Below are 26,695 nucleotides of genomic sequence, written 5' to 3'. Positions count from 1 at the left end.
GCCCGCGCTCTATTTGTAGGTGACGTCACTTGCTATAAATAGCGCGGCGCGGCGCACGCGCGCGGCGGCTGCTGCATTCCCGCTGCAGAGGGGCGGGGCGCGCGCGGGCCCCGGCACCGCCCCGGGGGCTCCCCCGGGCCCCAGCGCCCCCCGCCGGGGGCTCCCCCGGGCCCCAGCGCCCCCCGGCTCCACGGGGCGGCTGCACAGCGCTGGGGTTTCAACGGAAACACTCTGACCGGTGAGAACAAACGGCCGTCCCGAGTCATAAGGCGTGAGGGGCAACAATGACACGTATCGAGATCCAAGCCGACTGCCAGAACGTTCAGGAAAGGGCACCCTGCGTGGTGCCTTCCTCCTAACGGGAGTTGATTTGCAGTTTCCAAGAGAAGGCAGCGACGTAAAACCTTAACAGGCTGGAACCCGAGACACAGCCTAATTCATTAACAGCATCAATGCAAAACTTAGATAGATTTTACTCATGGATGACGTTTTTATCGATGGGCACCAGAAAGGCATTCAATGTAAAACATAGATATTAATGTATTGCTACACATTATATACATACTGTATCTATGCACATTATATACATACATGTCGTATATCTGTACGAACAGATGGCCCAGCCCAGAACGCCCCGTGCACCCGGCTGCTGGAGCCTCTGCAGAGACTGGTCAGTCTGCAAGGGGTTCCTACAGGCCCCAAAACGTGCCAGGCCTACCAAAAGCTTTAGTCTCACACAACGGTTTCAGACTCCCCAGGGAAACAGATTACGCAGGATTTTCAAAACCAGTTATTCACCCACTGAAACAGACAATCTGCAGCAATCTGCCAAAGGAATGTGGGTCCATCCACACACACAAAAACATTCTCCCTAAAACTTTTGAGTTTTTTAAATGGATGCTACTGTGCAACGGCTGTTTTTCAGCACAGAGCACCTCCAAAACTCTTAACCTTGAACCTAGGAGGTGATAGGTCACCTCACTGCTCTAAAATCAGAAACGTCTAAATCCAACAGTTACAAGGCAAAGAGCTAAAATAAGGCAACGTTGTACACAGCATTTGGACAGTCTGACAGCAACTTAACAAAAGGGAAGAACTGCGTTTCGCACACTGGGACTGTGGGAGGGTACCTATTTTCTCCTGTGTGCGCTGTGCCTGGTGCTCCGGATCTTCAGCCAGAACGGTGGCTCCACAGATCTACAGAGGCACAAAAAAAAACAGATTAGACACTCAATTTGCTACAATATTTATGAGTTACAGCATCTTAAAAATAAAAATGGAAAGGAAATTGAAATCTCAGCAGCCTTTTGCTGGCAGACTGACAGGGGAGCAAACCGCTGCCTGACTCTGGTTCCCTGCCCTGCCAGGCATCATACACGACGTCGCAGAGCTCCGCGATTCCCAGCAAAGCTCGGGCAGGAGCTCAGGAATGCTGCTCTCATGAGGCAGGGTTCAGAGTTGTTGGCACAGGGACCACACCCAGCAAGAATGTATAGTTGGAGAAACTTATGGTGCTGAAAATTGCACCATGACCTAAGGCAGTGGCTCGGCTCCACAGACACATCTGATTATTGGACAGCACCGGTGTTCCACAAATAGCTCCCTGCTGAAACGCGGTTCTAGTTCACATCTCGGCTCCGCACAGGGGACACCAAAGCTGTCTCAGAAAGCATCTCCCCGTGCTGAGATTTAGCTGGGGGCACAGAGCCACAAGGTGAGGGTAAGCACTGGGGAAGAGGAAATGCAGCAAGGAAGTTACACGGTGCCATTCCGTACTTGCCCCATGGAAAGCCTCCCCTTGGGCTGTTGGGAGCCCCCGAACACTCACGGAACAAAAGCAGTGGCGCTGCAAAGTCCCTGCCACCAACATCCTCCTCATCCCTGGAGCAAACACTCCTGCTTAGGAAACTGCTAATTGATAAAAGTCTTGGGGACTAAACACTGAAAAGCACAGAGAGAACAGCAGCAACTGACGGGGGAGGTTCACCAGGAAGCGGAGTCAGGCTCAGTCAAGAGAGATGGAGAGTTTGTGGGCAGCTGGTGTTGGAAATACTGACCAGCACTTGCACAGGGCATGATGTTCACATAGTGCTGTGAGGACAGACTGTTTCAGAGGCTCAGGACTACCTGTAATTGTTATTGTTAGAATCCTGGCAGCACACTACCACCCCCCCACCCCTCAGTAAAGTGAAATAAGTGCGCATCAGGGAGGAAAGGTGGTGTAACCACTGACAAGATCCAAGCACAAGATACACGTGGGTGTAGCTGCAGCGTGATGATTCTTTCCCAAACCACAAGGGACTATAATTTCAATGATATATTTCTAGCAAAACCACACACCACAGTTTAACAACCAACAGAACACCCGAGGCTGTCACAGCGTGTGTGAAAATATTCTACTATTTGTCATATTTCAATTTCATGTTAATCTTGATTCATTCTCACAAACCTCCCTCATAACTCAAAGGTAAAACCCAGAACGAAGGGAGAGCGATGAGACTGCCCAGTGTCGCTCAGGAGCAGCAGGGTTCATGCCGTGATTGTGGTAAAGTGCATGTACGTCTATTCACCAGCAAGGGAGGATCCTTGAAACAAAAGGGCAGTGATTTGTGCAAAATCTGCGAAGCCCTTGCTGCCTCACGGGACAGATTAGCTCTGCACAGTGACATGCACTGGAGATCACTGCAGCACATTAATACCACTCTGCATTCGCACACAGTCGCCTTTCACATGTTCAGCATCCCGTGCAGACCTGAGCTGATAAATCCTCAGAACTCTCCGGTTTCAAGCGTTTGCTCATTTCAGAGACCAGGGAAGGAAAAGCGCTGTGCCTGAATAGAAGATGATGGCAGTGTTCACACTTGCCAGAATGATTCAGGGCTCTGCACTGAGGCTCCAGGCATGCTGGGTGGTGGGAGTTCCTCAGTACAAGAGAACAGCAGCCAGCTGAAAGCAGCTTTAACTCTTCAGGAGCCGCTTCACAACACAGCGCTTGCTAGTCCTGTCCAGATACAAGGACGCGGGTTTATTCTTGGTGTAACCAAAGAAAAGTAACCAGAATTCAAAAGCACAAGCAGGAAAACGTGAAAATGCCTGCCTATCAGAAGCTGTCACCAGAGCACCAGGCTGAAACAGGGCTCTACAGGAAAGAGGAAAACATCCCAACCTCCTTTAAGTAAATACTGAAAGTAAAACAACAAAATGAACAAGAAAGCCTCAATTCTACTAAATCCCAGGGTTCTTCCAGAGCTGCTGAGCAGAGAATTTCTATGTCCAGCACTTCTGGAGCCACGCTGAAGGCGCCTCATCCTGGGCATACACCATCAAGGACTCAGCAGCAGAAGCTGCATTTGAAAATGAAGCCCAGATCTGTGTTGACAAATGAATTTTTACTGCTTCTCAAACTTTACCAAAGTGGTTTAGTTTGATCTAGAACTGGATTAAACACGTCTGAACATTATTGATCTGCAACAATGATCTTTCCCTGTAGAACATAACATGAAAGACTTTGGGGGTAAGACTAATGAAGCACAGAGATAAAACAAAATGCCTCTGCCAACATTTTCAGAGATGGCCTCTTATTCTGGGTGCCCTACTTAAGCCGCAGTGTAAGTGCTCATTTCCTCTGAAAGTGAGGCCCCAAGCAAGTGGAGCCAGGCGTCCAGAATAAGAGACTGCCTGAAAATACCAGACTTGAAATTTTATTTCCTGACCTTTGTCCAGAGTGAGCCTCAGTGCACCCATTCAGTAACTCCGATAGCTAATAGGAATTCTCAGTGGGATGGAAAGCAGGGGAAAGTGCTTCTCCTGTCAGCAATCCTCTCTAGCGCTGGAGTGCATTAGTTCAGAGCAGATTTTACCAACAGCTTCCATGCAGATCCTCCATATGGTCCCTTTAATCCCACACTCCTGTAGCAATGAAGGCACAGACCCCGTCAATGAGGCAACAAGCGAGACCACCTTTATTGAGAGAGTGCAAACCTTATATAGTGTTTCTGTATCCAGTCAGCAGCTACCACAGTGAATTTCCACCTGTGAGAAACCCGCAGTTACAGCGATAGAGTACAACACACTATTTACCACAGATGTGCCCCTTATCTTCATGTTTTCCGTCTAATGCATTCTTTTCTTATTAACTCACGGGTCTTAGTAAAGATTCCAAGGTCTCAACAAGCTAGAAAGCATATGAACACCGGCCGTTTGCTCTGTGCTTGCTGCTAATATCACGGGTTTGCCAAGGCACTGGCCACTTGTCCCAGCATACACGCCACAGTGAAATCTTTCATGCCTGCACACTCCTAACTCAGAACTACTGAAAGGCAACAGCTCAGTCCCTGACCTGGCTGTTGGACCGCCAAGCGGAGAGCTGCCTGTAGCAGCAGTGCTGGAAAATGTGGATGCCTGCCTGCTGGGAAACTGTCCTCACCTCAGGGACTGCTGAGTAGCGACTTCTCAAAGTGCTCCCAGATCTCCATCCCATTTCTGTGATCTGTTAACATACATTAAGCACTGTTCTATGGCCCCTCGTATGAATTTAAAGATAAAAATGGCTTTGGTTTTCCTATCTAGGGCAAGCTCCATCCTTTCCTAGGCCATGCCATGTTGAGGGGGAGGAATGACAACAGCAGGTACAGCACGTTCAGCTCGGGGCAGGTCAGCCACGTGCTCAGGGTGCTGCTAAATACAGCTCTAAGGGAGAACCACACGAACACATCCAGAGCATATGGTAGGACAGGGAAACCAGAACACAGCAGGTATGCAAATCTCAACCACGAAAGGAGAACAAGGCAAGACACAAACTCAACTATTTGATTGCTAGCCCCAGGTGAGTAGAGTTTAAGAACTCCACTGGTGTCCTTCAAAGACTGACTCTACCCGGCAGCACAGGCAGGGACGGCTAGCGCTACACACCACTAGCGTTCAGCAGAGATCCACTCATCTTTTCCTCTCTCACATGGCTGTGCATCCCACCTGTCCCTGCTCAGGGGCTGGGAAGCAGTGGCTACCTCTGACCCCTGCTCAGCTACTGGTACCTCAGCATGGCCAAGTCCTGGGAGATCATCCATGGGCACAGATGCAAATTCTTGTCCAAATGCAATTAGATCCTCAGGCTTGTTTTGTGCAGATCCCAAATCCGGGTGGCATGGGGCAAAGATGCCAGAATAACCATATTCTGACCATTTGACTTTACATCTCTTCAAGAGAAATACTTCTAATTTGCCAGATTCCACCTATCGAGCTTTGAATCATCTAACATAACTTTCCAGAAAAGTAATAAATTATTTGATCTAGGGAACAACCTAGTAAATTCAATTGTCCTCCAGAGAACAACTGTGCTGAATTTAGAAATGAGATTCATTAAAGCAAAGAGAAAAACCTTCAGTTGTGCTTTAGCTGCAAAGCCTTTTCCAGATACAGGTTTGGAAATCAGACTTGTCCTTCTAGCACTTAAGAATTCTAGTGAATCCTAGAATCACAGAATCACAGAATAACCAGGTTGGAAGAGACCCACCGGATCACCGAGTCCAACCGTTCCTACCAAAATGGGTCAGAAGGGACCTCCAAGCCCAGCCAGTTCCACCCCCACCCAGGCAGGGACACCTCCCATGGATCAGGGGCTCCAGCCCCACCCAACCTGGCCCCGAATCCCTCCAGGGGTGGGGCAGCCACCACTGCTCGGGGCTGCCTGGGGCAGGGCCTCTTCCTTTTAATTCAAAAGCCAAACCAACTGCGTTCTTGCTTGGCTCAAACACCTCACAGCCCCAAACGCTCGCATCCCCTCACGGAGGGCATTTTCTTAGAAGACAACGTTTAGTTTGGAGTGACGGGAACCTACGGTTTCACGGAATCGCAGAATCTTCTGGCTGGAAAAGACCCCGGCGCTCCTCGAGCCGAGCCGCCCGCTAGGGGAACCGCGTGAGGGCGCGGCGGCCGCGGGACCAGAGCCCGCGCGGCCCTGAGGGCGGCGCCGCAGCCAATCAGCGGGGGGGGGGGGGGGGGTCGCGCTGTTGCCAGGGGCGCGGCGCGCGGGGTAATGCGGGGGGGGGGGAGGCGCGCGGGCCAATGGGGAGGGGAGGCGGGAAGCGCGAGGACCAATGGGGAGAGGAGGCGGGAGGCGCGAGGACCAATGGGGAGAGGAGGCGGGAGGCGCGAGGACCAAAGGGGAGGGGAGGCGGGAAGCGCGAGGACCAATGGGGAGGGGAGGCGGGAAGCGCGAGGACCAATGGGGAGGGGAGGCGGGAAGCGCGAGGACCAATGGGGAGGGGAGGCGGGAGGCGCGAGGACCAATGGGGAGGGGAGGCGGGAGGCGCGAGGACCAATGGGAGGCCGCGCGGGGTCCCTCGGGCCAAGCCGCCTGCGAAGCGCCGCCCACCCCCTGACCTTGAAAATTGGGCCTCGGAGAAAGGGTCATTCGTAACCTTTATTTGCAAACAGCATCACAACAGGCATGGCGAGAACGCCCGTGCCAACGCCTCGCTCCTCACCCCCCGGCGCTCCTGCTGCGTGTCACACGACAGCCCTGAGCGCCCCCCCGGCTCCCGCTGGAGCGCAAGCTCTGCCCCCTCCGTCTGTGCCGCCTGCGGCTCTGCGCGTTACACCCAGCGGTGCCACAGAAACGCACGGAGGAGAAGCAGCAGTATTTTACCAGCACTCAGCCCAGACCTTATTTGCCAGGCTTGAGAAAAAACGTTATCCAATATCCCCTGCCAGACAACCTAAATTCTACTCTTTGGGAGTACGGGAGCTTCATTTACCTTCATGATGTAACAAAGGGCTCCAATGTGAGCGGTGCTATGGGTAGAAATACCTAAAACTGACATAGAACCAGTAACCTGACATTTTTAGCATCTACAGTGCAGCTTCATGCTGCTCCGGTAACAACCTACAACCCACAATGCACTTCTGGTTTCTTCTATCTTGCAAAATTCCAAATGTAACTGTAACTACAACAAACTTTGTAACCACTAGAAAAAGCCTGCACCCTTCTGCCTTCTGCCTTACTCTTTCTATCCGTCTCCATGTCAAACTCCTCCTTAATTTAAAACAAAAAAAAAAGACATGACATTGAAACAGGAAAGGACAGGGTGTTTCCTGGGGAAGCACAGACCACGAGGAGCTTCTCCGTAGGCAAATCACATTCGTCTGCCGGCTGAGAACTCAAAGAGCAGCCACGCTGCCCAGAACGTGTCGCTGGTTAGTGGATCACCAGCTGGATCCTCCAGGACCTGAAAGACACAGGAAGGGATCAAAGCTTCACCACACGCAATCTTTAACAATGACATCGTGCACAGTGCAAGAGCTCTGGGCAGACACGAGTGAGCGAGGCGGAGGCAACGTCTATGGCAACGGCCGCGTGCACAAAGTGACAAAGTCCTTGTTCCCCTCTAAGTTCAGCCTGTGGGTATAGAAGCAATAAGCACAATCAGTGCAGAATTCAATTCAGTAATTCAAAAAGCAGCAATTCCCTTCCCTTTGCCCGAGGCACTGGCTCCTGTAAAAGCAAGTAAATGACAGAAGATGGGGATGAAATAATTAGGAAAGGAGTGATGACCCAAAGAAGAGAGCTCTGTTCAGGGAGGGGAAAAAGATGCCTCCAAAGTGAATTAATTGTTTGTTTGCTTGTTTTGTTTTGCTCTCATTTTGGTTCTGAGGGGATGCATGACCTACGAAAAGCAGACTGGACAAAAGGAAGTACACATCTGCACCCCTGTGGTTCAGACACAGGAACTGAACGTGCACATTCCTCCAACAAGCCCAGGGCAAGCTGATTCAGCAAGAAACAGAGTGCCCAGGAAGGCTGTAGAATGCTGTAAAATCATTTACCCATGCAAGCTCTTCCTCTTCCCACACCACTAAAATACGCAAAAAATTGCTTTTCTGGATTCCAGAACTGAGGAGCTGCTACAAAGTTTCAGAGACGTCCCTTTGACCCCCCCACCGAACCCAGTGTCCTATTTCTGTACCTCTGCAAAATCAGTGTAAGGATGCAGAACTCTGGCTACAGAGACTGCACACTCTGGATATCTTCGAAAAGGCTCATTCATTATTAATGCCCGATGCTTTCCTACTCATCTGGCTCACGTTATGGCTGGTAAAAAGGCCACTTTCCAAGATACAGATCTTTATATTGATGCTTTCAAAGGCTCTAAGGAGGTTCTGTTCCCACCCTCAGAGCCACAGCCGCTTCCTGTAATAAGGTCAGCAGATACAGTCTCCTGCCTTTCAAAATCTCTTAAAAAGGTTTTCTCAGGCAGCTTACTCTGCAAGAGAAACAGAAATGGATGCTAACTGCTTGGTAGACCCACACACAAAGCAAGAAAATAGCTCAAGGTACAGTTTAGATGGGGCTTTCTCGGGTCATAGAATCATAGAATAACCAGGTTGGAAGAGACCCACCGGATCATCGAGTCCAACCATTCCTATCAAACACTAACCCATGCCCCTCAGCACCTTGTCCACCCGGTGCCTTAAACACCTCCAGGGAAGGTGAATCAACCACCTCCCTGGACAGCCTATTCCAGTGCCCAATGACCCTTTCAGTGAAGAATTTTTTTCCTTATGTCCAGCCTGAACCTACCCTGGTGGAGCTTGAGGCCATTCCCTCTTGTCCTGTCCCCTGTCCCTTGGGAGAAGAGCCCAGCTCCCTCCTCTCCACAACCTCCTTTCAGGTAGTTATAGAGAGCAATGAGGTCTCCCCTCAGCCTCCTCTTCTCCAGGCTAAACACCCCCAGCTCTCTCAGCCGCTCCTCGTAAGACTTGTTCTCCAGCCCCTTCACCAGCTTTGTTGCTCTTCTCTGGACTCGCTCCAGAGTCCTATTTTTAGGTGACATTTAATTCAGAGGTGTGCTCTTGTCCCCTTGAAAGCACCAGAACTCCAGCTTCTGTTCTCTACCGCCTTAAACTCACCATGAGAAAGCATCCAGATCACAAAAGTAACTTCTTTTATCACATCCTATAATAAAACTGCCCTGTATGCTGTCATCAGCCATCTCAGAATGGTGCAAAATCCCTTTTCCTCATCAATAACACAGACTTGGAACTGAAAATCATTCAGGAAACTTTAAGAGGTCTGAGAGCAGAAGCCCTCAGAGGGGAAGCCCCTCAAGCAGCTCCTCCTGTCACCTTCATCACTCAAAATTTAACTGGCACCTTGGATCTGCACAGGTTGCCTTGGCCATTTTCATGGATGTTTAGTGCAATTAGGGTCTGATCAGCAATCCGAGTGGATGCTGCCCAGGGAATGCCCAGCTTGCTCTGCGCTGGATTCCAAAAGGCCTGCCTGGGTCAAACACACTCCATATTAAACACGATGAGCAATCTCATGTCTCCTGTGTGAGCTGCAGCTGGGTAGCGCGTGTAGGGGCTGAGCTCCTTTCTCTGAACATTAGGTGTGTTCTCTTACCGGGCTGTGTCCCAGGGCTTGGCGTTCTTCCACACAGGGTGCAGAAGCAGCCGGGCATGGAGGCTTGATGAACACAGGCTGGTAGGGACTGGAAGAAAATAGGATATAGAAATGCATTTAAATACAAACATACTTTTGCTCTACTTGCTGCTGAATGTAACTTGCTGCAGCAGGACAAGAGGGGCTGCTGGCAAGACTACTGATCTAACGGAATGCTGTTGTCTACAACCCTGCCCCATTTCTCCAAAGGCAGGTTAAAAATACAGATTCTGCACTGGGAGAACTGGCCTGACCAGAAGCCACACACAGGAATGGCCTCTTGGTTTGCAGCTTCCCTTACGCCCCCAGAACGCTCTCCATAAACAAGGAGAGGTCCACCAAAATGTCTCTTTCCTGGAACATTGTTAAAAACACAGATCCTAACAGTCAAAACACATAAACATGCGGCTTTCGACATAGCCACAACATTGGCTACTATTCTCCTCCCCCAGTAGAGAGCCTGGGGAGGTGGCTTCCCCATCCACACCTCCCCCGGGGGCTCTGCCAGCCCCTTGCAAGAGGTCACAGTCCGTGGGCACTGGGTCAAGTGGGAGATGCTGGGTACTTGAGGATGGGATGTTCTTGCCCTGCATGGCCAGCTGAGGACTATCTGTACTCCAGGACCACTGCCCGCACGGCTTCCAGGAACAGCCAGGGCATGCCTGGCCACACAGGCCAGATCAAAGGTGCCGACTAAAAGAGAGTAGGAAATATATAGAAGAAACAAGACAAGTGTCGAGTTGCCCTTCCTTGGAATGGCCCCCAGGTTCCAGCAATCACTCCCAGGACTCCTCAGCTGGAGCCTGCATCCAGGCAATTACATTTACTAAAGACAAAAGGATGCAGCCCTCTGACCCCCATCCTTTTTCACAGCCCACTTACACTGACAGGCGCAATGCCCTTAGCAACAAATTCTGCCATTTAATTATGAGACAAGCCAAAAAGCATCCTCCTTCTGTGCATTTTGAACTCGGTGCCTGCCAGTGTCGGGGTGCTGGCTTACCCAGAAGGGAGAGCCTGACAGCAGCAGGATTCCTAGTGCTCTCCACTGGAATCCCCAAATGCAGGCAGAAGCAGTAAGTTGCAACGGACACCTCAGCACTCGTGTTTCTAAATCGATACGCTGGCTCATGAATGCCATCCACCTTGTCCCACAGAGTCCACCCGGCTTTTCTGTCTGAAAAGCGAGGCACGGGGAAGTTGCACTCTGCATGAACCATTAGCCAGGCTGCATTCCACCCACCCCGACCGAGGAGTGAAGAGGATCCAGCACCACTATCTGCAGAGGCAAGCGTCTGTTCAGTGTCCCGCAGGGACCTCCATTCACTGGCTGGATCAACCTCTCCTGCCAGGCAGCAGGAGCAGATGGAGACAGGCAGCTTCCAGCCTGGCTCCCCCTCACACTCCCACCTCGCATCCCTGGAGATCATAAGAGGTTGGAGACAGCCCAAGTGCGTAGGACCGACTGTAAAAAGCCCATGAAAGAAATCAACGAGAATTGTTCTAATAAGCTTTCAGGCAGAGTCCCTTCCAGGTGAGCACCTTTAAAATAGAACAGGCAGACTGAGGGCCCTTTGGCTGGCTCCAAGCTCTGCCCCTGCCCTTAGGACACAGGGACCCACCGGTGCTAGCAAGGCCGTGAGGGCAGAATGCTCAGTCTGCTGCAGGTGGGCAACTCTGGACAGATAATTCCCTTCTCTGTGCTTTACTCTTATCTGTACAGCAGGGATAATTTCACTGCCCTGTCTCTCCAAGATAGGAACACTCATTTTCCTTACAATTTAAGCTGTTGACACCTTCGTGAATCCCCAGGTAAGTGATGCTCATTGCAACATCACGGCTAAAGATGACTCTGCTGACTCAGTTCTCTCTAATCAGTAACTCTGCTGGAGGGCTCTGCCGGAGGGCTCTGCCCAGTAACAGGCGATCCTTGTCCACTGCTGTTCCCTGAGCACCTCACCCACCACAGCCCATGTGAGGTCTCCTGGCTCTCTAGACAGAAACTGCAAAAGGCCCTCAATGAATTTGCAGCCCAAGTATCACTAATTTCCAAAGAAACTGCTGATCCATAGCACTTATGGTATTTTGGGGAGCTCAAGATTTTGTGGGGAGCTGGAGCAAGCCACCACACGGGGTTTACGAACAGAGTTCAAATAACCATCCCCTCACCAGGAGGTACATGCCCCCCCACCAGGACTATGATAAAGAGGGTGTGGGTTGCTGGCACAACTGCCATACCCAACAAGGAGATGTTCACCATAGATTTCTGCTGCTGGTGGAGCATGTTAAAAATAAACATGAGCTCACTCTAGAGTCAGAACATGCCATTTTAAAACCAGCCAAAATACTGCCAGCAAGCCTCACCGATCTCTTGTGATCTTTAGCCCTTGTTTAAAACCGCGAATCCTAAAACACAGACTGAGGTAGGTTTATAACGCCCAGACCTGGATTCGCCCCAGCAATTCAGAGCAAGGAGCCCAACATGAATGTGAACAACTGTAGGCACCAAGCCAGCTGGGAAACAGCGGGGAAAAGCAGAAATGTTTTTAGCAGGGAGCCGGGAGACCAAAACCCACCGATTTTTATCTCAGTGAATCACTGCCTTCCTTTGGTGCTTGATAAACCACAAAGCCTCTCCATGCCTCTGCTGCCTCATCTACAAAGTGGGAACAGAACTGTACCTGCTAGCTCTGACACGTTATGGGCAGCACCACGCCAGCACCAATGCTGGACAGTGCCAGGCAGAGGGGTTTGGGATGGGGCCACTGCTCCAGCTCTGGCAGATCAGTGACTTAAAGGAACCCGCTAATGTCTGTTTGGCATCTCTGATTTTTATGGAATGTTATGGAAGTTGTATAACACACAGAAGGTGGCACAGCTCTTTGTTGTTTGCATTCTGTGAATTTATCTCAAGCCCCAGAAAAAAACCCGCAGTCTGAAACACTTGTTACAGGTGGAAAACAAAGGCAGAACAGTGCCTCTCTCTGTCTTCCAATTTGGAAAGCTTGCACTATGGAATAATCTTGTCATGAGGTTATGAAGCTACAAAAACTATTTTAGGAGTAAGGACAGGCCCCGCCAACTCAGCCCACAGAATCAGCTCTCACCGTATCAGTACAGGTTATGATTTTCTGCCAAAAAGAAAAACAGGCAAACAGCCTAGAACCTAAACCTGCTTTAAAGAGAGGGGTTTGTAGCTTTTCTGATGAGGCTGGTCCTAACTGTCATTAGTGCTATGCTGTAAAACACACATACACTAACAGAGCAGTTTCCATTACCAGTGAACAGCTGTAAAATGACAGACACCAGCCTGGCCCCAGAACAAGATGCACCGGCACACTCTGCAACTCCCTTCAACAGGGGCGCCAGGACAACGCCAGACCCACAGCATCTTTGTTACTCCTGCCTTTCAGAGGCCCTGGGCTTTCCACCCCCTTTTACCTGTGGGGAGGGATAGATTCCAGAGTCCCTAGCTGTCCTTCTCTAAGGATGAAGCTTTCAGCCTCTAAATCTGCCTGCCGAGTGAGTCTTCCTGAACTGGCCTCAATGCAGCCGCCTTGAGGGACTCTGCTCAAGGGAGCTCTAATACCTGCTGAAATAAACGCTTGTATTAAAGACGATCGCAGATAACATGACCCCAACCTCTGACCCAGCCACTCCTCTCCTCCCTGCCCCATGTTCTCCAGGGGCCGGGTGAATGGCAGTCACAGCACTTTCTGGTCTGTAGACCTACAGCAAAGGCAGGTGGACACTTCTGTATCCTATCAAGGCTATTCTGAAGAACAGGGAGGAGAAAAGAAATGGTGGGAATGATGAACAAGACTGGACAGGAAAGAAACAGAGGGAGAGAGAAAAAGAATAGCAGGAGGGAGAAAGGAAAGCAAGAACTGTATCAGAGTTAAGAAGTACTGTCATATGGAAGGAGCTTCAGTTTAAGCAAAAGCGTGGGTAAGAACATCTGCTTCAACACCAGAAACGGCCGGGTTTCCTCTTCGAGCTTGCTATGGGAGCAGAACCCCGAAGCTCAAGATAAGCCCTGCTCTCCTTTGCCATGACATCAGAAAGCCATGTAAGTGAGAAAGAGCATTTACAACAAAAGGAAGAGAAGCTTGCAAACTCTTAAGGTTGACAACGTGGCTACAGGTTTACTAACCTTCTACACTTGGGGTCCACATGGAGCCAGAGACTCCTCCGGTGCCGGAAGGGGCCTGCCACACTGCCAGCTGTTCCTCTGGGAAGGGGAGGGACCCGCAGGACCACAGGACAAAGTTCCCCAGCTGGGGGCTGGCATCAGCACTGCTCCCGGCAGGCTGCAGAGCAGCGGAGTCAAAGCAGGGTCCAGGTTCCAGCACAGCCTCAGCACAAAAAGCTGCAGGTTCTTCAGTGCTGTGAGTGGTCAACACCACCTCGCTCGTGCTCGCTTCGTACAACTCGCTGCTCTGCATAAAGCTGTAATGATGGAGAAAATACCTCAGCCAGACATGCTGCTGTGCAAAGAGAGGGACCCCCCTCGCTAAACCTTTGAATCCTGCCCTGGAGCTGGGAGATGAACTGCCCTGTCGCTGGGCATGGACCGTTCCCAGTTGTGGAGTCACAACTCCTAAGTGACAACCCCTGGAATCTGACAGGAAAGTCAGCTCCATGTACAAGTCCAAAGGTTGCCTCTTTTCTGAACTGTCACTGTAAAGACTTCTTCATACATCACCTGGATTCCAGCATCTTTAAATAACTTCCTCCGGGTGGCCTATCCAGATCTGCAGCTGACTGCTCCCATCCTGGGGTGCAAGGCATGAGGGTTATCTCCATCTGCTGGGAGCTGATGCCTACACAAGATCCACCTGAAAAGTGAGGCCAGGCAGGTGCAGGAATGCTTCAGTTACTCCAAAGGAACAGTTACTCCGAAAAGCAATGCGACAAGTCTAATTTGCCAAACACACCAAGACCCTCTTCTTCCCTGTGACTGATGTTTGGTCAAGATTCTGTGAAGGGGCAGGGAAATATGTTTTTTTTCTGGGGCACTGCCCTGATCCCAGCACCTGATAGCTAAAACCTGCTGCCTCTCATGTATCTGATTTCATTTGGTGCCCCTCTGAAACAGGCATCTCCTCTCACCTGTACAGGCCTCATCAGTGCCCGCTCCGAGGAGCGACAGCCCCTGGCCAAACAGAGGCACTGGAGTGAAGTGGCGTCCTCCAGTGCCCCACCTGATCCAGCAGCACAGAGATCCTTCCCTTCCTGAGGGAATTTCAAATAATTTCTCAGCTTTCTGGACCACATCCCCAATTAGCAAGAGACAAACCTGCAGTCTGTGGAATGTAGGATCCATTATCCTGCCACTCCCTTGTGCGGCAAATCAAAGTCCTCTCAGGACAGGAGTTGTTGAGCTTTTCCAGACGAGGGATGCAGGATTTTTGACGTCGGCGGTAATTTGCAAACCAGTTATAGACCTGAGCTGGCTGCAGGTTCATATCCCGAGCCAATCCCTCCTGCAAACCCAGATGCAGAGAGGGATCAGGGAAAAAGAATAAACAACACCTAACTAATCAGGCTTTGCCTTCAGTTCCAAAGCAGCCATGCAAAAGAGCTCTCAAACCCCAAGACATTTGTTCACTAGGTCCCTGATAAGTCCATGTGGATCCCACTGAGGAGACCAATTTATAAACCAAAAAAAAAAGAACTGCTAGAAAACACACATTCCACCCTGCTCCCTCAGCCCGCTGGTGTGCTAAAGGAGACCATTTGCTGCTATTATGACTGATAAAAACCCAGTGAGGAACTTATTTTCCCTGATATTTTTTGTCCAAAGCAAGTGAAATTACAGAGCATGAACTGAATGATTTAGCAAGGAAACCTTCAGGGAAAGATCAAACATGGGGAATCCCAGCTTATGGGGGCTTTGAAAAAAAAAGGATTTAGAGTGAAGCCAGTTATAAACCCCAATCCCAGAGTTCTGCTTTCCTGTGACAAGGAGACATGACTGGAGGTAGCACGTCCTTACCCGCTGTTCCTTGTTTGGACTTGTTGTCACCTCTGCAGCAAACCTGTGCAGCTGCTGGCGTACTTCATCTGAATAGTTTCGATTCTTCAGGCCTTCAGGACAAAGGGAAACAGGCGGAGGATTCCTGCATACAAGAGAAAACATGATTAAAGAGGACCCAAAAAGCATCCTTCACATCCACGAAGTTTTCTCACGCTGCCACAAGTGGTCAAAACGCAAAGAAAACCCACCTCCAAGGAGCCATCCTCTTGAGATGCAAGCCAGTCTCTGCATCTCCCCCTGCATCTGCTAACAGCAGCAGAGACAAAAATTCCATTCCCCCATGCCGCAGTACCTCTTCCTGCAACGGAATTTCTGCAGTGGGGTCAGGAAATCTGTGCGGTGTTCCTCCATAAACCTCCGGTAGTGAATCTCATGCCAAAGCTGCACCAGCTCATCCTTCTCCTCTACCCTGCAATGCTATAACAAAACAGCAGGTAAGCAAACCCTTTCCAGGCAGGGAGTCAGGCTCAGACACTCACTCTGCAATTCCTACCAGCAGCATTATCCAAGCCTGTGCTTGCTGCACCTTCTCTAACATACACGGGGAATCAGCTCCCCTATTCCTCGTTTCCCCAGAGTGAAATGGGCTACACCAGGCCAAAAGGCCAAAATCCCCTGCCATGAGTGGTGCCATCCAGCCTTCCTCCCATCTTCCCATCCTGGCAAACCCTCCAAACTTGGTCTCCCCAAGGCTTTTATCTCCTGAGCCCTAAGTTTCTGAAAAACTCCGAGAACCACCAATAAAAATCCTGCTTTCATAAACTGCAACCAACTCCATCATCACTCAGCTGCCTCTTCCCCATGGCTCATAGCAACTGCCTGTAGCAAGGGCTTTATCCTGTGCTCCAAGCCACTTGCACCTCACCTCCCGCAGCTGCACACCAGCTAGGAATGCTCCACGGGCTGCAGTTTAGAGTCCTCTGCACAAACAGCTCTAACTACGGGCTTTCCAATACTTTTTGTCTCCATAAAGAAACGAAGAACACATCCCTACCTCCAGGAGTCTGCAGGCTGCGTCATGCTGCCCATTACGGATATGAACAAACACGCAAGCTCGGACAACGTGGATGTTAGCGAGAAAATGCTTCTTTTGTTTGCATCCCATCATGGCCTCAACTAGCTCTTCCAGACCAGGAGATGAGTTCTGGAGGTCCTGGCAAAGCTGTCCTGCTAGATCCAGCAGCTTGGTGGGTGGTGGGTCCTTGTTTTTATTCTTGTTTAACATGGCCATGAACCGCTCCATCCTTATGTCCTGCTGGAACCCTTTTCCAGGGAACGCACAAAGTTGCAGTCAGAGAAAAACCGTTATCTCCCGTTTTCAGCTTCTTGGGTTTTTTTTTAAGGCAACAAGTTCACTGTGCTGTTAGAAGCAGCCTGAGGACCTCAAACACCTAAAACAAGAGCTAAAGCAGACCCAGAAGGCTAAAGCTGCACCGGGCGTTTAGCTGAGCGCACGGAGCTGGGGAGGGCGCATCAAAGCGGCTCCAAGAGCTGCGGCGTGGATCCCATCGCGCCGGCTCTGGGGGCACCCCAACACCCCTCCGGCCCCCCAGCTCCCACCCAGCCCTGCACCCGCACCCCCAGGCCCCGGCAAGAGCCCACGGCCCCAGCTCGCCAGCCCCGGCCCCTCAGACCCAGAGCCATCCCGCTGACACTCCTTCCCCTGAGCGGGGATGGGCAGAGCAGTAACTCAAAGTCCTGCTTTTTACCCATTTTGCCTGGGAAAACCGGCCTCCCCCCACCCCTGCGCCGGGAAAAAAGGTGGAAAAGCCGTTGGATACCTGAGCGCAGCCCCCGGGTGACCCTGGCGGCGCCGCAGCCGCAGAGCGGGGTCCTGGGAGCGAGGGAGGAGGCGACACCGACCGCCCCGCTCCCCTCAGCTGCCTCCGGACGGGTCGCGGTGAGGCTCGTGCTGGGCTCTTCTCCCAAGGAACAAGTGACAGGATGGAGGAAATGGCCTCACGCTGCGCCAGGGGAGGTTTAGACTGGGTATTAGGGAAAATTTCTCTACTGAAAGTGGTGAAGCCCTGGCAGAGGCTGCCCGGGGCGGTGGTGGAGTCTCCACCCCTGCAGGCTTAGAAGGGCACAAGGTTGAGTAAGCACGATGGGGTCGGGCTGGTGGTTGGGCTGGATGAATGAGCTTAGAGGTCTTTTCCAACCTCTATGACTCTGATCTGATCCTTCTGACACGCTCAGATGAGCCAGATGACGAGGCAAGCAGCTCAAACCCTCTGTTTCTAGGTGGGCACTGGCCAATAAGAGATCACCCAGGGCTAAAATTGAAGCGGCTATGATTCTCCTTGCCTCAGGTCTGAACACCCCCGGGAAGGTGCCAGCCCTCTGCTGACCTCAGTTTAGCAAGGACAGCCATCGATCGATCGTAAAGATCTCGCAGCCGGAATCGTCTGCCTCCCCCCTCACAGCACTGCCAGGTGCAGGACCTGAGCCCCCCTGAAATAACTACCTCACGCCAGGTCCCTGTGCCACTCCAAGCTTGCTCTGCAGAGACAGACACGTATTTGAGGGCAGGCATCTTCATTTTGCTGCATGCAGACACATCCTAAAACTCTGCTCATAGTGCTCCTCGTTCCCCTCATGTTCAGCTGCCCTTGGTTTCTCCTTAGGCCTCACAGGACAGTAACCTGCTGCACGCCACTGTTTTAGATCCAGAGTTGGAAACGGAGTCCTGGGTGCTTAAAGAACGAAGCCCCACCACTGAACTTTGGTTATTTCATCATCATGCTGGACATCAGAAGCAGCATTTCCTTTTGGCAATTTTCCTCCTTCACTCCCCAATCCCATATTGTCGCCTGCAGTTACAACAAAACAGCAGCTCACTTGATTTTCTGCTTTTTTTACTTATTTACATGTGCGAAATTTAACAAGTGTCTGACAGTTTATCTTACATATTCACACAACCCAGTACACCTCAAAAGGGAGAGGCAGGCTGCTGTCAGGCACATCAGATCCCCCACCATTTCCAGCGACGGTAAAGCTGCTGCCACCACACCCTGTGCTGAATCTAACTGCCCTGGAACACCACCATTCACCATCGTCCTCCTTCACCTCTTATCTAACCGAAAATTTGGCAATCGAGGAGTGCAGCTACTTGAAACCAAGCTGAGGTCAGGCAATATTGGCAAGCCAAAGGCTCATCCTTTTCCAAGGGCTTAATCAATTTCTGTTGAATATCAACAGCAGTATCGATCAGGTCCTCCCGGAGCCTCAAAATGGGTCCAACAGAGGGCTCTTTTCCAGTCATCCTTCATCTCTGCTTTCTTGCCACAAGAGAGCTTCTAGCTGTCTTTCTGTGAGATACAACTCTACCTCACGGAGCACTAGCATGCATCTTATCTAGACAATCAGTCCAAAACGACACCAGCCGACTGTCTTTATTCCAGCAGAAGTCTGTAAAGTCTTTCAACAGCCGATCAGCAAACTTCTCATCCCCGGTGGCACTGGACCGCCACGTTTTGGTCAGCATGGTGTTGTAGGCCCAGTTGTAGCCGATGCGCTCTTCACAAAACATGTTCTGGTTGCTGGAGCTCGTGGAGTTGCGCCGGCGTCGCTGCTGCCCACAGGAAAACTTCCGCTTGGAATATGGTAACTGCAAAAACACTGTCCCTGGAGGAAACAGAGAGGACTTTAGTCCTGGGTAGACCTAAGTCCCTACAACTGGCAGCTGACTCATTAACTTCTGAAAAGGAACACAGGTTGACTTTCATTTAATCACCTTCTAACAAGATAAATGGGATAGGCTTTTCCTCATTTGCTTGTACTTGCTGCTTCCTGCAAACAAACCTAGGAGAGCATGCACAGTCTTGCCTTCCTCTTGGCAGAAGGGCGTGCAGCGAAGCTGTAGGCTCTGACCCATCTTCCTAACTTCACATCCATTTCCATTCTCCTCTCAATTTTCCCAAAGCTCTCTTCCCGTCATTGTCTCCATTTCTCAGCAGCCCCTCTGAACACGCTACTCCACTGTCGTGCGCCATGCACAGACGTTCATTAGAGGTGCTGACAGATCACCAAGGTTGAGGAAGATGCAATAAGATAGTAACAAGAGCGTGTGGCCAATAGAGCTACTTGGCATCCGATTAGGGACATAGTGAGGACCATCACGGCTGACAAAACCCAAACTGCACGTAAAATGGTTCTCTTGTTTACAACAGCCTCCTCCTGGCCGAAGATTGCTCACCTGTGACATGGATGTACTGCGGCTTGTTCTCAGCTGGGAAGTTGAATGCAGAGGCCGAGTATTTATCTTGCACAAATCCAAATCTGGAGAAGCAACCAGGGAAATAATAATGAAAAAATAATAATAAGAAAAGATAAAGAGAGACACTCCAGCTGGGCTTCCCGCAGCTCAAGGCAGGGGCACCAGGGAAAACCTGCCACTGTCAAAAAGGCTCTCTTACGACCTAAAGGCAAGGGGAAAGTGATGAAGAGAGCTGGGCTTCTCCAAGCATTCCCCACCTCTGCTGGGCACAGTGTGAAAGCCTGTGACTCCACACTGATCTCGTGCTGGAAACCAGAGCACCGGTGGCTCAGTTTGGGAGGGCACGGAGCCATCTGACAAACGGGGCAGCTGCACGCAGCTGAGGGAAGGGCAACAGTCAAGATGGACATTCCTTGAGTACATTTCAAGCTGTCACATTTTTTCGTGCTGGGCAATATCCCACACAAGTTCAAGCAGCTGATCCGGTGGTTCTTTGCTGTTTGGAGAGTACCTGTTCCTCTCCTGCTTTCTCAGCTCATGAAAGCTCTCCTGCAAGCTAACGGTCATCAGCGAAGGCAGTCTCTCTATCACAGAAAAGACCTTAGCAGCAACACCGTGAAACAAACTGGCAGCTTGAGCACCGCAAGGTGTAAGGTTGGAGAGTATTAAAGTTTCCTGCAAGTCCTCCTGGAACCAGGCCCAACTGCCAGCTCACATCTCTGCCTCCTGCCTATTGCCAGTCACTGGTTGTCATCCGGTTCAAGATGGTGTTAAGTGTACACAAAGGAAATAACTGCCCCTTCTCAGGAAGGAGTGTATTACAGCCCATCTGCTTCCAGCTCAGAACACCGAGGCACCTTCCGAAGGCAATGCCCTCCCCTGGAGAGCGCGGTTTGGTAACACGTGACAGGCTGAAACACTACTGACCACCCCTTGCGCCCACCGAACCACCACCAGGCACTCGTGACATTTCAGTCTAACAATCTGCAAGCAGACTTCAGAGGCAGATGGCACAGAACCCACACAACTCAGGAGTGACTGTTCGGCATACATCCTCATTACCCAGGCAGACAGGAACTTTCCTTTCTGCCCTGGACGTACCTGTACGCTATTGCTTCCTGAAGGAGATGCATCCGGTCCCAGTATGTTTCTGGTTCAAAGCCTGGAACAAACAAAAAGGTAACAATTACCAAGCAAAGCCACTTCATTTCCTTCTTTTCCAAGATTCCAGTTTCCCTCAGACCTCTGCGCACTTTAGTTTTTTCTAGTCATTTCTTTTAGTCACATTTTTTTTGGCCACTGTCCTTTGCATGCCATCTTAGGGCTGTGTCTTGTGTGCTCCAGTAGCAGATTCATCCCTGAATTTAGCTTTTGCATCTCAAGATGACGGAGAAGAACATAACAGGGTGTGCATGAGGGGCCCTGGGAGAAGAGTGGGCGGCTGAGCGTCACCACCGAGTGCTCCAACAACAACAGTTCAGAGTGACCTCACAGCATATGGATGCATCACTGACTGTTTACATTCACACCTGGATACTGGGACGAGCGTTAATAAAAATAAAGAAAATTGTCATCTTTACTATTTAAAGCAGCCCCTTTTGCTAACTGTCCCTTCTCACAATGTAGTTTTGCCCTCTCTGCATGGGTCAGAGTCCTCAGATTTCTGAACTTCCACCTGAGACTCCCTGCAACAGCATCGCTCAACAGGGCGAGGTCACACTGCAGAGGAGATTGCAGCTTCTAGCTCCTAATCTCATGAGAAAACACTCTTACTGTGAATGTAACCATGGCAACAAAAAAAGAGAGGATGGCAGTGGTGAAAGCCTAATCTGACCGAGGGGGAGAATAATCAAATGCAGGATACAAATGCAGAGCCGCTGCGAGCAGGATCTACCAGCAAAACAGGCTCTTCTAATACACCACCACGTCCAACAGTAACTGTGTGGCGTGGGCTCCATAAAGGCATGCGACACGATGGCATCAGAGATCACCAGGAAACAGCCTTTCCGAGCCCTGGTACTTCTGGATCCAACTCCATGCCCTGTCACACGCTGATAAGCCTGCCCACACAACCTCCTCCAGCACCGCCCGCAACGCGGGAACAAGCCCTTCACCAGTCAACCCATGCCTGGCAAGAACCCCACGCCAGAAGGGACCTGCTTGCAGAGGAGGACACCCAGAAGTGGAACAAAGAACATTCCTTACCATCAAACAAATGCTCACTACCCTCCTTCAACAAGCAGCTAACGTTGAGTGGGATGAACAACTGAGCTCGAAGTGGGTCCCCGTATAAGTAACTGGGCAGCGCAAATGGGCCTTCCAAGACTGGAACGAGCAAGAAACCACAGGATGTGGCTTTCCGATGCCAGCCCTGAACCTGGGAAAAGGTTCAAACAATGAATCATACGGTATCTGCCAAAGTGAAGAAGGGCACTTCTGTGCACAGGGGAGCGACTCCTGCCCAAGAACAGCTCAGACAGGCTCAGCTCCCCCGAGGCTCAGCTCGTTCACATGGCAAGCACACCAATATCCTTATAAGCAGAGCAGTACAAGCATAAGACACCAGGCTCTCCTTTCTTAAGTGCTACATCAATCAGAAAGCACTTTAAAACAGGACATTTTTCAGGAACCGATTCAGCCTACTCATCAGCAGTGGCTCCGCGCTGCTGCTTTACGGGAACAGGGCAATGGATTTGAAATACAAGCAAAAATGATCACCCAGCGCTATTTGGCTGAGGGGGGTAAAACCTCTTGCTGAAGAATTTGAGTTTTGCAGAAGCTACAAAAGGGAAAACGAAACAAATCTAAAAATTAAACAAAACTGACATAAACTCCCTGAATTTTCCACTCTAAATATTTTTGGCCAGTTTCATTTTGAAAAAAAAGCAAGCTGGAAAGCACTGCCAGACAGGGAGCACACGAACACATGGCCTGGGAAAGCCCTGTCCTGAAAGGAACGGGAAGCGGATTCCTTTCCCAAGACTCAGCTCAGGGCTTCAGGAGGGACTAGCATCCCAACCTGCCCTGTACTGATCTCTGCACATGTGGAGCCCACGATGAGCAGACCATCCTGCAGACAGGACCACTACAGATGGCATGAGAAATGATGACCAGATGCAGCAAATGCTAATGGCCATCAATCAAAATTACTTCTGGGAACAAGGGCAGATCCAGTCCACTACCTCTCCCCTAACGCTTCCCAGCGCCTTCCCATGGCGATGTCCCCAGCAGCACAAGGGATACAGGGGCTGGCTGGGTGCTGCTGCAGCCACCCGGAGCACAGGGACTCTTACCATCTCAAAAAGAACAGCTGCAGTCACCGCCATCCAGTGTAACTTGATTTCAAAGGCCGCGTTGAGGGAGAAGTTGCCATGGTAATAACAACTGCACCACTCCAAGCGGTCCGTGCGGTTATTCACGTCCACGTCAAGCGTCACTGTCCGTTGCTCGGGCACTGTGGCAGCTACACAGTCAGGGAACAGGGGCATATTGAAAAGATACATTAAAGAGAAGGTGGGAGACAGGATGAAGAGAATAGAAGAAACAAGACAAGTCCTTTGAAATGCACTTGTCTTCCCTCTCCCCCCAGGTATTTTCAGGGCTGGCAGAACGGCCCCACATGCTGCTCATCCAGACCACAAAACACCTAAGCATTCCTCAGATGAGGGGTTTGTGCCACAGAGTTACCTTCCGAGCAGGGAAAAGACACTTCAGCTGCAACAAAGAGACAGAACCAAGAGGCAAGCAGCTAATCAAAAAGCGACTGGTACCATAACTAATACGTCTGGACAACATCAGCTTCTTCATGCCCAAGACATTCCAAATTGGTTTCAGTGTTTCTATACGGCCCCACTAGGGATCATAACAGGGTACTACTATACAAGGCAGGAGCATTCCAGGCCTGACCTGCTTTAGCTGTGGGAAGAAGTTAAACTTCTTTTTTCTGTGACCCTCTGCTAATATTCCACATCACCGAACTGCTGAAACTGCACATTCAACACTGTCTGTAACCACAGATGTCAGCCAAGACTCACTGCGATACCTCTGCTCTTTGCAGGAAGCGCTGGGAGAGCGCCCAGGACCCAGCTCCCTCTGTGCGCTGCACCCCAGCATCCCAGGGAAAGCAAATCTCCAACCTCAGGCAAGAGAGGAAGAGAAGCGCAGGCAGTAGAAGCAGCCTTGCCAGTGTCATCCAGCAAGGCAGGGACAGACCCTGGAGCATTTTTCTCCGAGACAGGGCGCTGATGCAAACGACACCGTCACTTGAAACTTCTCTTTAGGCAAATACATAACTGAACATTTCTACAACGTTAAAAACTGACACAAAAAAATGGGCTGCAAAGCAACTATTGAAAAACGTTTGCCTTTTTTGTCATTGCATGCATGAGAGAAGGATATTGATATTTCTTGCTTAGTAGAGCCTGCAGCTGTAATTCCCAGACAAAGCAACAGGAACGCAGTCCAACGGGTGAGCAAATCCAAGGAACCTTAACAACTGATGAGAAACATCCACATGTCTGAATTTAGAGGCTCCAGATTAATTTTAACAGAGTAAATTCCAGCTTCAGTAGATCTGATGATGAGGACTCACCTGCTTCCCAATTCTTGTACCACTGAATACTTAACTAAAAATTGATTGTGAGCATTGGAGAGGAGCAGGCAGGTTATCCTCCAGTCAGACTACACTATGCATGGGACTACAACTGCTAGTGCATGCATTGCTATAAATCAAGAGGGACACAATTAGGGATGTCACAGGTCAGACTTCCATTGGGGAGGGAAAGGGAACAATCACTGGGCAGGTGATAGGGATGCAGATTTGAGAGGGACACGGAGCTTGTTCCAGAGCTCCCAATGCTTGCATGCAATTTTATGTCACAGCCTGACATTTAGGGAAGGTGGGGAGGGGAAGAAATAAAAACCACAACCAAATCAAAGCCAAGAGAGGAACAAATGAAGTCACGTGGACCAGAGGTCATCTGGGTTTAGTAAAGCTTCTTGCCTCAGATGAACTGGTAAAGGTTTTGTTTGAATACTGTTTAGAAGAGGGACAGCACAAAAACATCAATTAAATAGGTTCCTTCATAAGAAAGAATTCAACACTGGATTGTTCTCCAAGAAAGTATTATTCCTCGAATAACCAGAGTGCACATGAGCAATCTGAAGGCATTTTTCATCCAAGGACTGTAAATTAGTTAAGTAGCAGAATGGACTCAATCCCAACTGGAACGACGAAGGAGGGCTACTCAGGTGCATGACTGCGCCACACTGAGAGAACACACTCCTCCCTGGCCAGTGCTAAAGAAAGGGCGCGTGGGGTAGTGATGCACCCTCCTCTCTGTGCCCATCTGCCTGGTACAAGCTTAGCAAGTCTCAAGTCTTCCCATCTCTTACAAGAGGACGGACTGAGAAAAGTGTGAGGTGGTTTTCTTGGGCCAAGCAGTGAGTAAGAGATCAAAGCAGGAAGAGGATCTCGCCCAAGGGCCTCCGGCCCTCACGTTTGGGCTTGAGCTCTGGCCAAGCACTGAGCTAAGGAGGCTGGATACCAGCCAAGGCAACAGATTAACTGTGTGGCAGGGAAAATATCCCACATATGCTGGCTTCAGAGAATTAACCATTAGCCCAGACTTCCTGTCCTTAACACTTCCAACTTCTGATGCTGTTCCTCTTCAAACAAGGCTCTCAGAAATACACAGGGATTACTGTAACTTCAGGTTTAAGAGGTGCTATACCAGCAGTATGTCACTGCTCTTGAGGCCAAATACACAAAACAGAACAGCAAAATTTTCTTTTTATCCTCAACATAAGCCTTTAAGAGATGCATCTGAATAAATCTGAAGTTGCAGCTCCATAGCAATGATTTTTCTTGTCATTTTAAATGGGGAAAGAGGAACAAAAGCAAGTGACTCAGGCTGGCCTGGAAATGCAACAAAAAGCTGACAAAGCAACAGTCAGTGGTGCAGGCAGTGTTTCAGGGGCTGTGACTGGTGGCAGGTGTTGTACTTAACACAGTACAGAACTTCAGGCATTATAACCATGTCTGGCCCAGCAAAAAGAAGTTCCATACTCAAGCCCTGCTGCTTCCACAACGCAGGGTTCATATGGAGCTGGGCTTCCCCGGCTCTAGTTTAAGGAGTCCAGCTATCCATGATCCATATGAGCAAAGAAGCTTCCGGCACATCACAGAAGACTTCTCTATCACATCTGTGCTTTTTGCCATTGGGATGCAATCGGACATGCCGCTTCAGGTACAGATTGGTACCAGCTCTGCTGTTCTCACAGCTTCTCCCTCCACACTCTTCACATGTTGTGAAGAGCCTGGATCAACAAGGAGACAAAGCCAATTTTTTCCTCTCTGAATTCTAGAGGATAACATGGGGTGGACGTTCAGGAACAAGGAATACGTAAAAAGTACTTCTTACTGCACTCCAGTACTCAGAAGCAAGAGCTGCCTGTCAACCCATGAAACACCTCCAGCGTATGCAAACAAGCCCACGTGCAAGACATGCAAGGCCAGCATGAAATTGGCAGCTTTATTGCTGGTCCACGTGAGATCATGCCCTTGGCTGGCTGCTCTTCCCCTGTAAAACCATCCCCTGAGCTTCCCCAGCTGTCACCTGTGCTGCGCATCTACCTAAGAGTGCCGCTGCCTGGCTCCGTCCTCCGAAACTGCGGCTAAAGGAACTGTGCCTACTTGCATAGGAGGCTGGGCGGCTGGGCAGCCAGGGCAGGAAGAACGCGGGGATGTCCGAGTGCAGGAGCTCCTCTGCCACAAACGCCACCTCAAACCATTTCCTCTGGAAGGCGGAGAAGTCGTCCATGGCAGCCGTGTGCCACATGGCAGGCTGCTGCATGCCCACTGCAAAAGCAAGGGGAAGGACAGATCACAATTAGAAACAAGGGCAAGATCAAGAACGAGATGTAGTTCTATCTGAAAAGAGGAAGGGAAAAAAAATAGGTTATGTCGTCTGCTGTTCCTTCCCCACCCTGGCATAAA

At 50.4% G+C, this 26,695-nt stretch overlaps 2 protein-coding genes across 13 annotated transcripts in view; both read right to left on the bottom strand.

Annotated features, from left to right (window-relative positions):
• Positions 1 to 145: 145 nt before the first annotated feature.
• On the bottom strand, positions 146 to 17,407 carry ANHX (anomalous homeobox). 4 transcript variants are annotated; one of them, XM_069871448.1, is made up of 9 exons: positions 16,477 to 16,819; positions 15,775 to 15,899; positions 15,441 to 15,564; positions 14,742 to 14,928; positions 14,148 to 14,280; positions 13,596 to 13,891; positions 9,404 to 9,491; positions 1,131 to 1,197; positions 146 to 413 (listed from the first exon to the last, which is right to left on the bottom strand). In XM_069871448.1, exons 1-8 carry the CDS (start codon positions 16,723 to 16,725, stop codon positions 1,131 to 1,133), a joined length of 1,269 nt encoding a protein of 422 aa, XP_069727549.1. In that variant the 5' UTR covers positions 16,726 to 16,819; the 3' UTR covers positions 146 to 413. The 4 variants fall into 4 exon arrangements, with proteins under 4 accessions (XP_069727549.1, XP_069727547.1, XP_069727546.1 ...); XM_069871446.1 differs by lacking the exon at positions 146 to 413 and adding an exon at positions 12,884 to 13,031 and having other exon boundaries at positions 425 to 1,197; XM_069871445.1 differs by lacking the exons at positions 146 to 413; positions 1,131 to 1,197 and adding exons at positions 6,418 to 7,226; positions 17,264 to 17,407 and having other exon boundaries at positions 16,477 to 16,745.
• A 549-nt stretch (positions 17,408 to 17,956) lies between these two features.
• DEPDC5 (DEP domain containing 5, GATOR1 subcomplex subunit) overlaps positions 17,957 to 26,695 on the bottom strand; it is a 40,931-nt gene continuing 32,192 nt past the window's right edge. For 4 of the 9 annotated variants that reach the window (XM_069871400.1, XM_069871397.1, XM_069871396.1 and 1 more), the window contains 6 exons: positions 26,333 to 26,557; positions 22,992 to 23,161; positions 21,904 to 22,075; positions 20,800 to 20,860; positions 19,678 to 19,760; positions 17,958 to 19,106 (listed from right to left, as the gene is read on the bottom strand). In XM_069871400.1, coding sequence (XP_069727501.1) covers positions 18,811 to 19,106; positions 19,678 to 19,760; positions 20,800 to 20,860; positions 21,904 to 22,075; positions 22,992 to 23,161; positions 26,333 to 26,557 — 1,007 coding nt within the window. In that variant the 3' untranslated portion in view covers positions 17,958 to 18,810. Of the gene's footprint in view, positions 19,107 to 19,677; positions 19,761 to 20,799; positions 20,861 to 21,903; positions 22,076 to 22,991; positions 23,162 to 26,332; positions 26,558 to 26,695 lie in introns of all 9 variants that reach the window. The other 5 variants (XM_069871395.1, XM_069871394.1, XM_069871401.1 and 2 more) reach the window with 3 other exon arrangements.

This window comes from Phaenicophaeus curvirostris, chromosome 17 (assembly GCF_032191515.1).
Source record: "Phaenicophaeus curvirostris isolate KB17595 chromosome 17, BPBGC_Pcur_1.0, whole genome shotgun sequence".
Classification (NCBI taxonomy): Eukaryota; Metazoa; Chordata; class Aves; order Cuculiformes; family Cuculidae; genus Phaenicophaeus; species Phaenicophaeus curvirostris.
The sequence above is the reverse complement of the archived record's forward strand: the minus strand, read 5'-3'. Positions and strand labels throughout refer to the sequence as shown.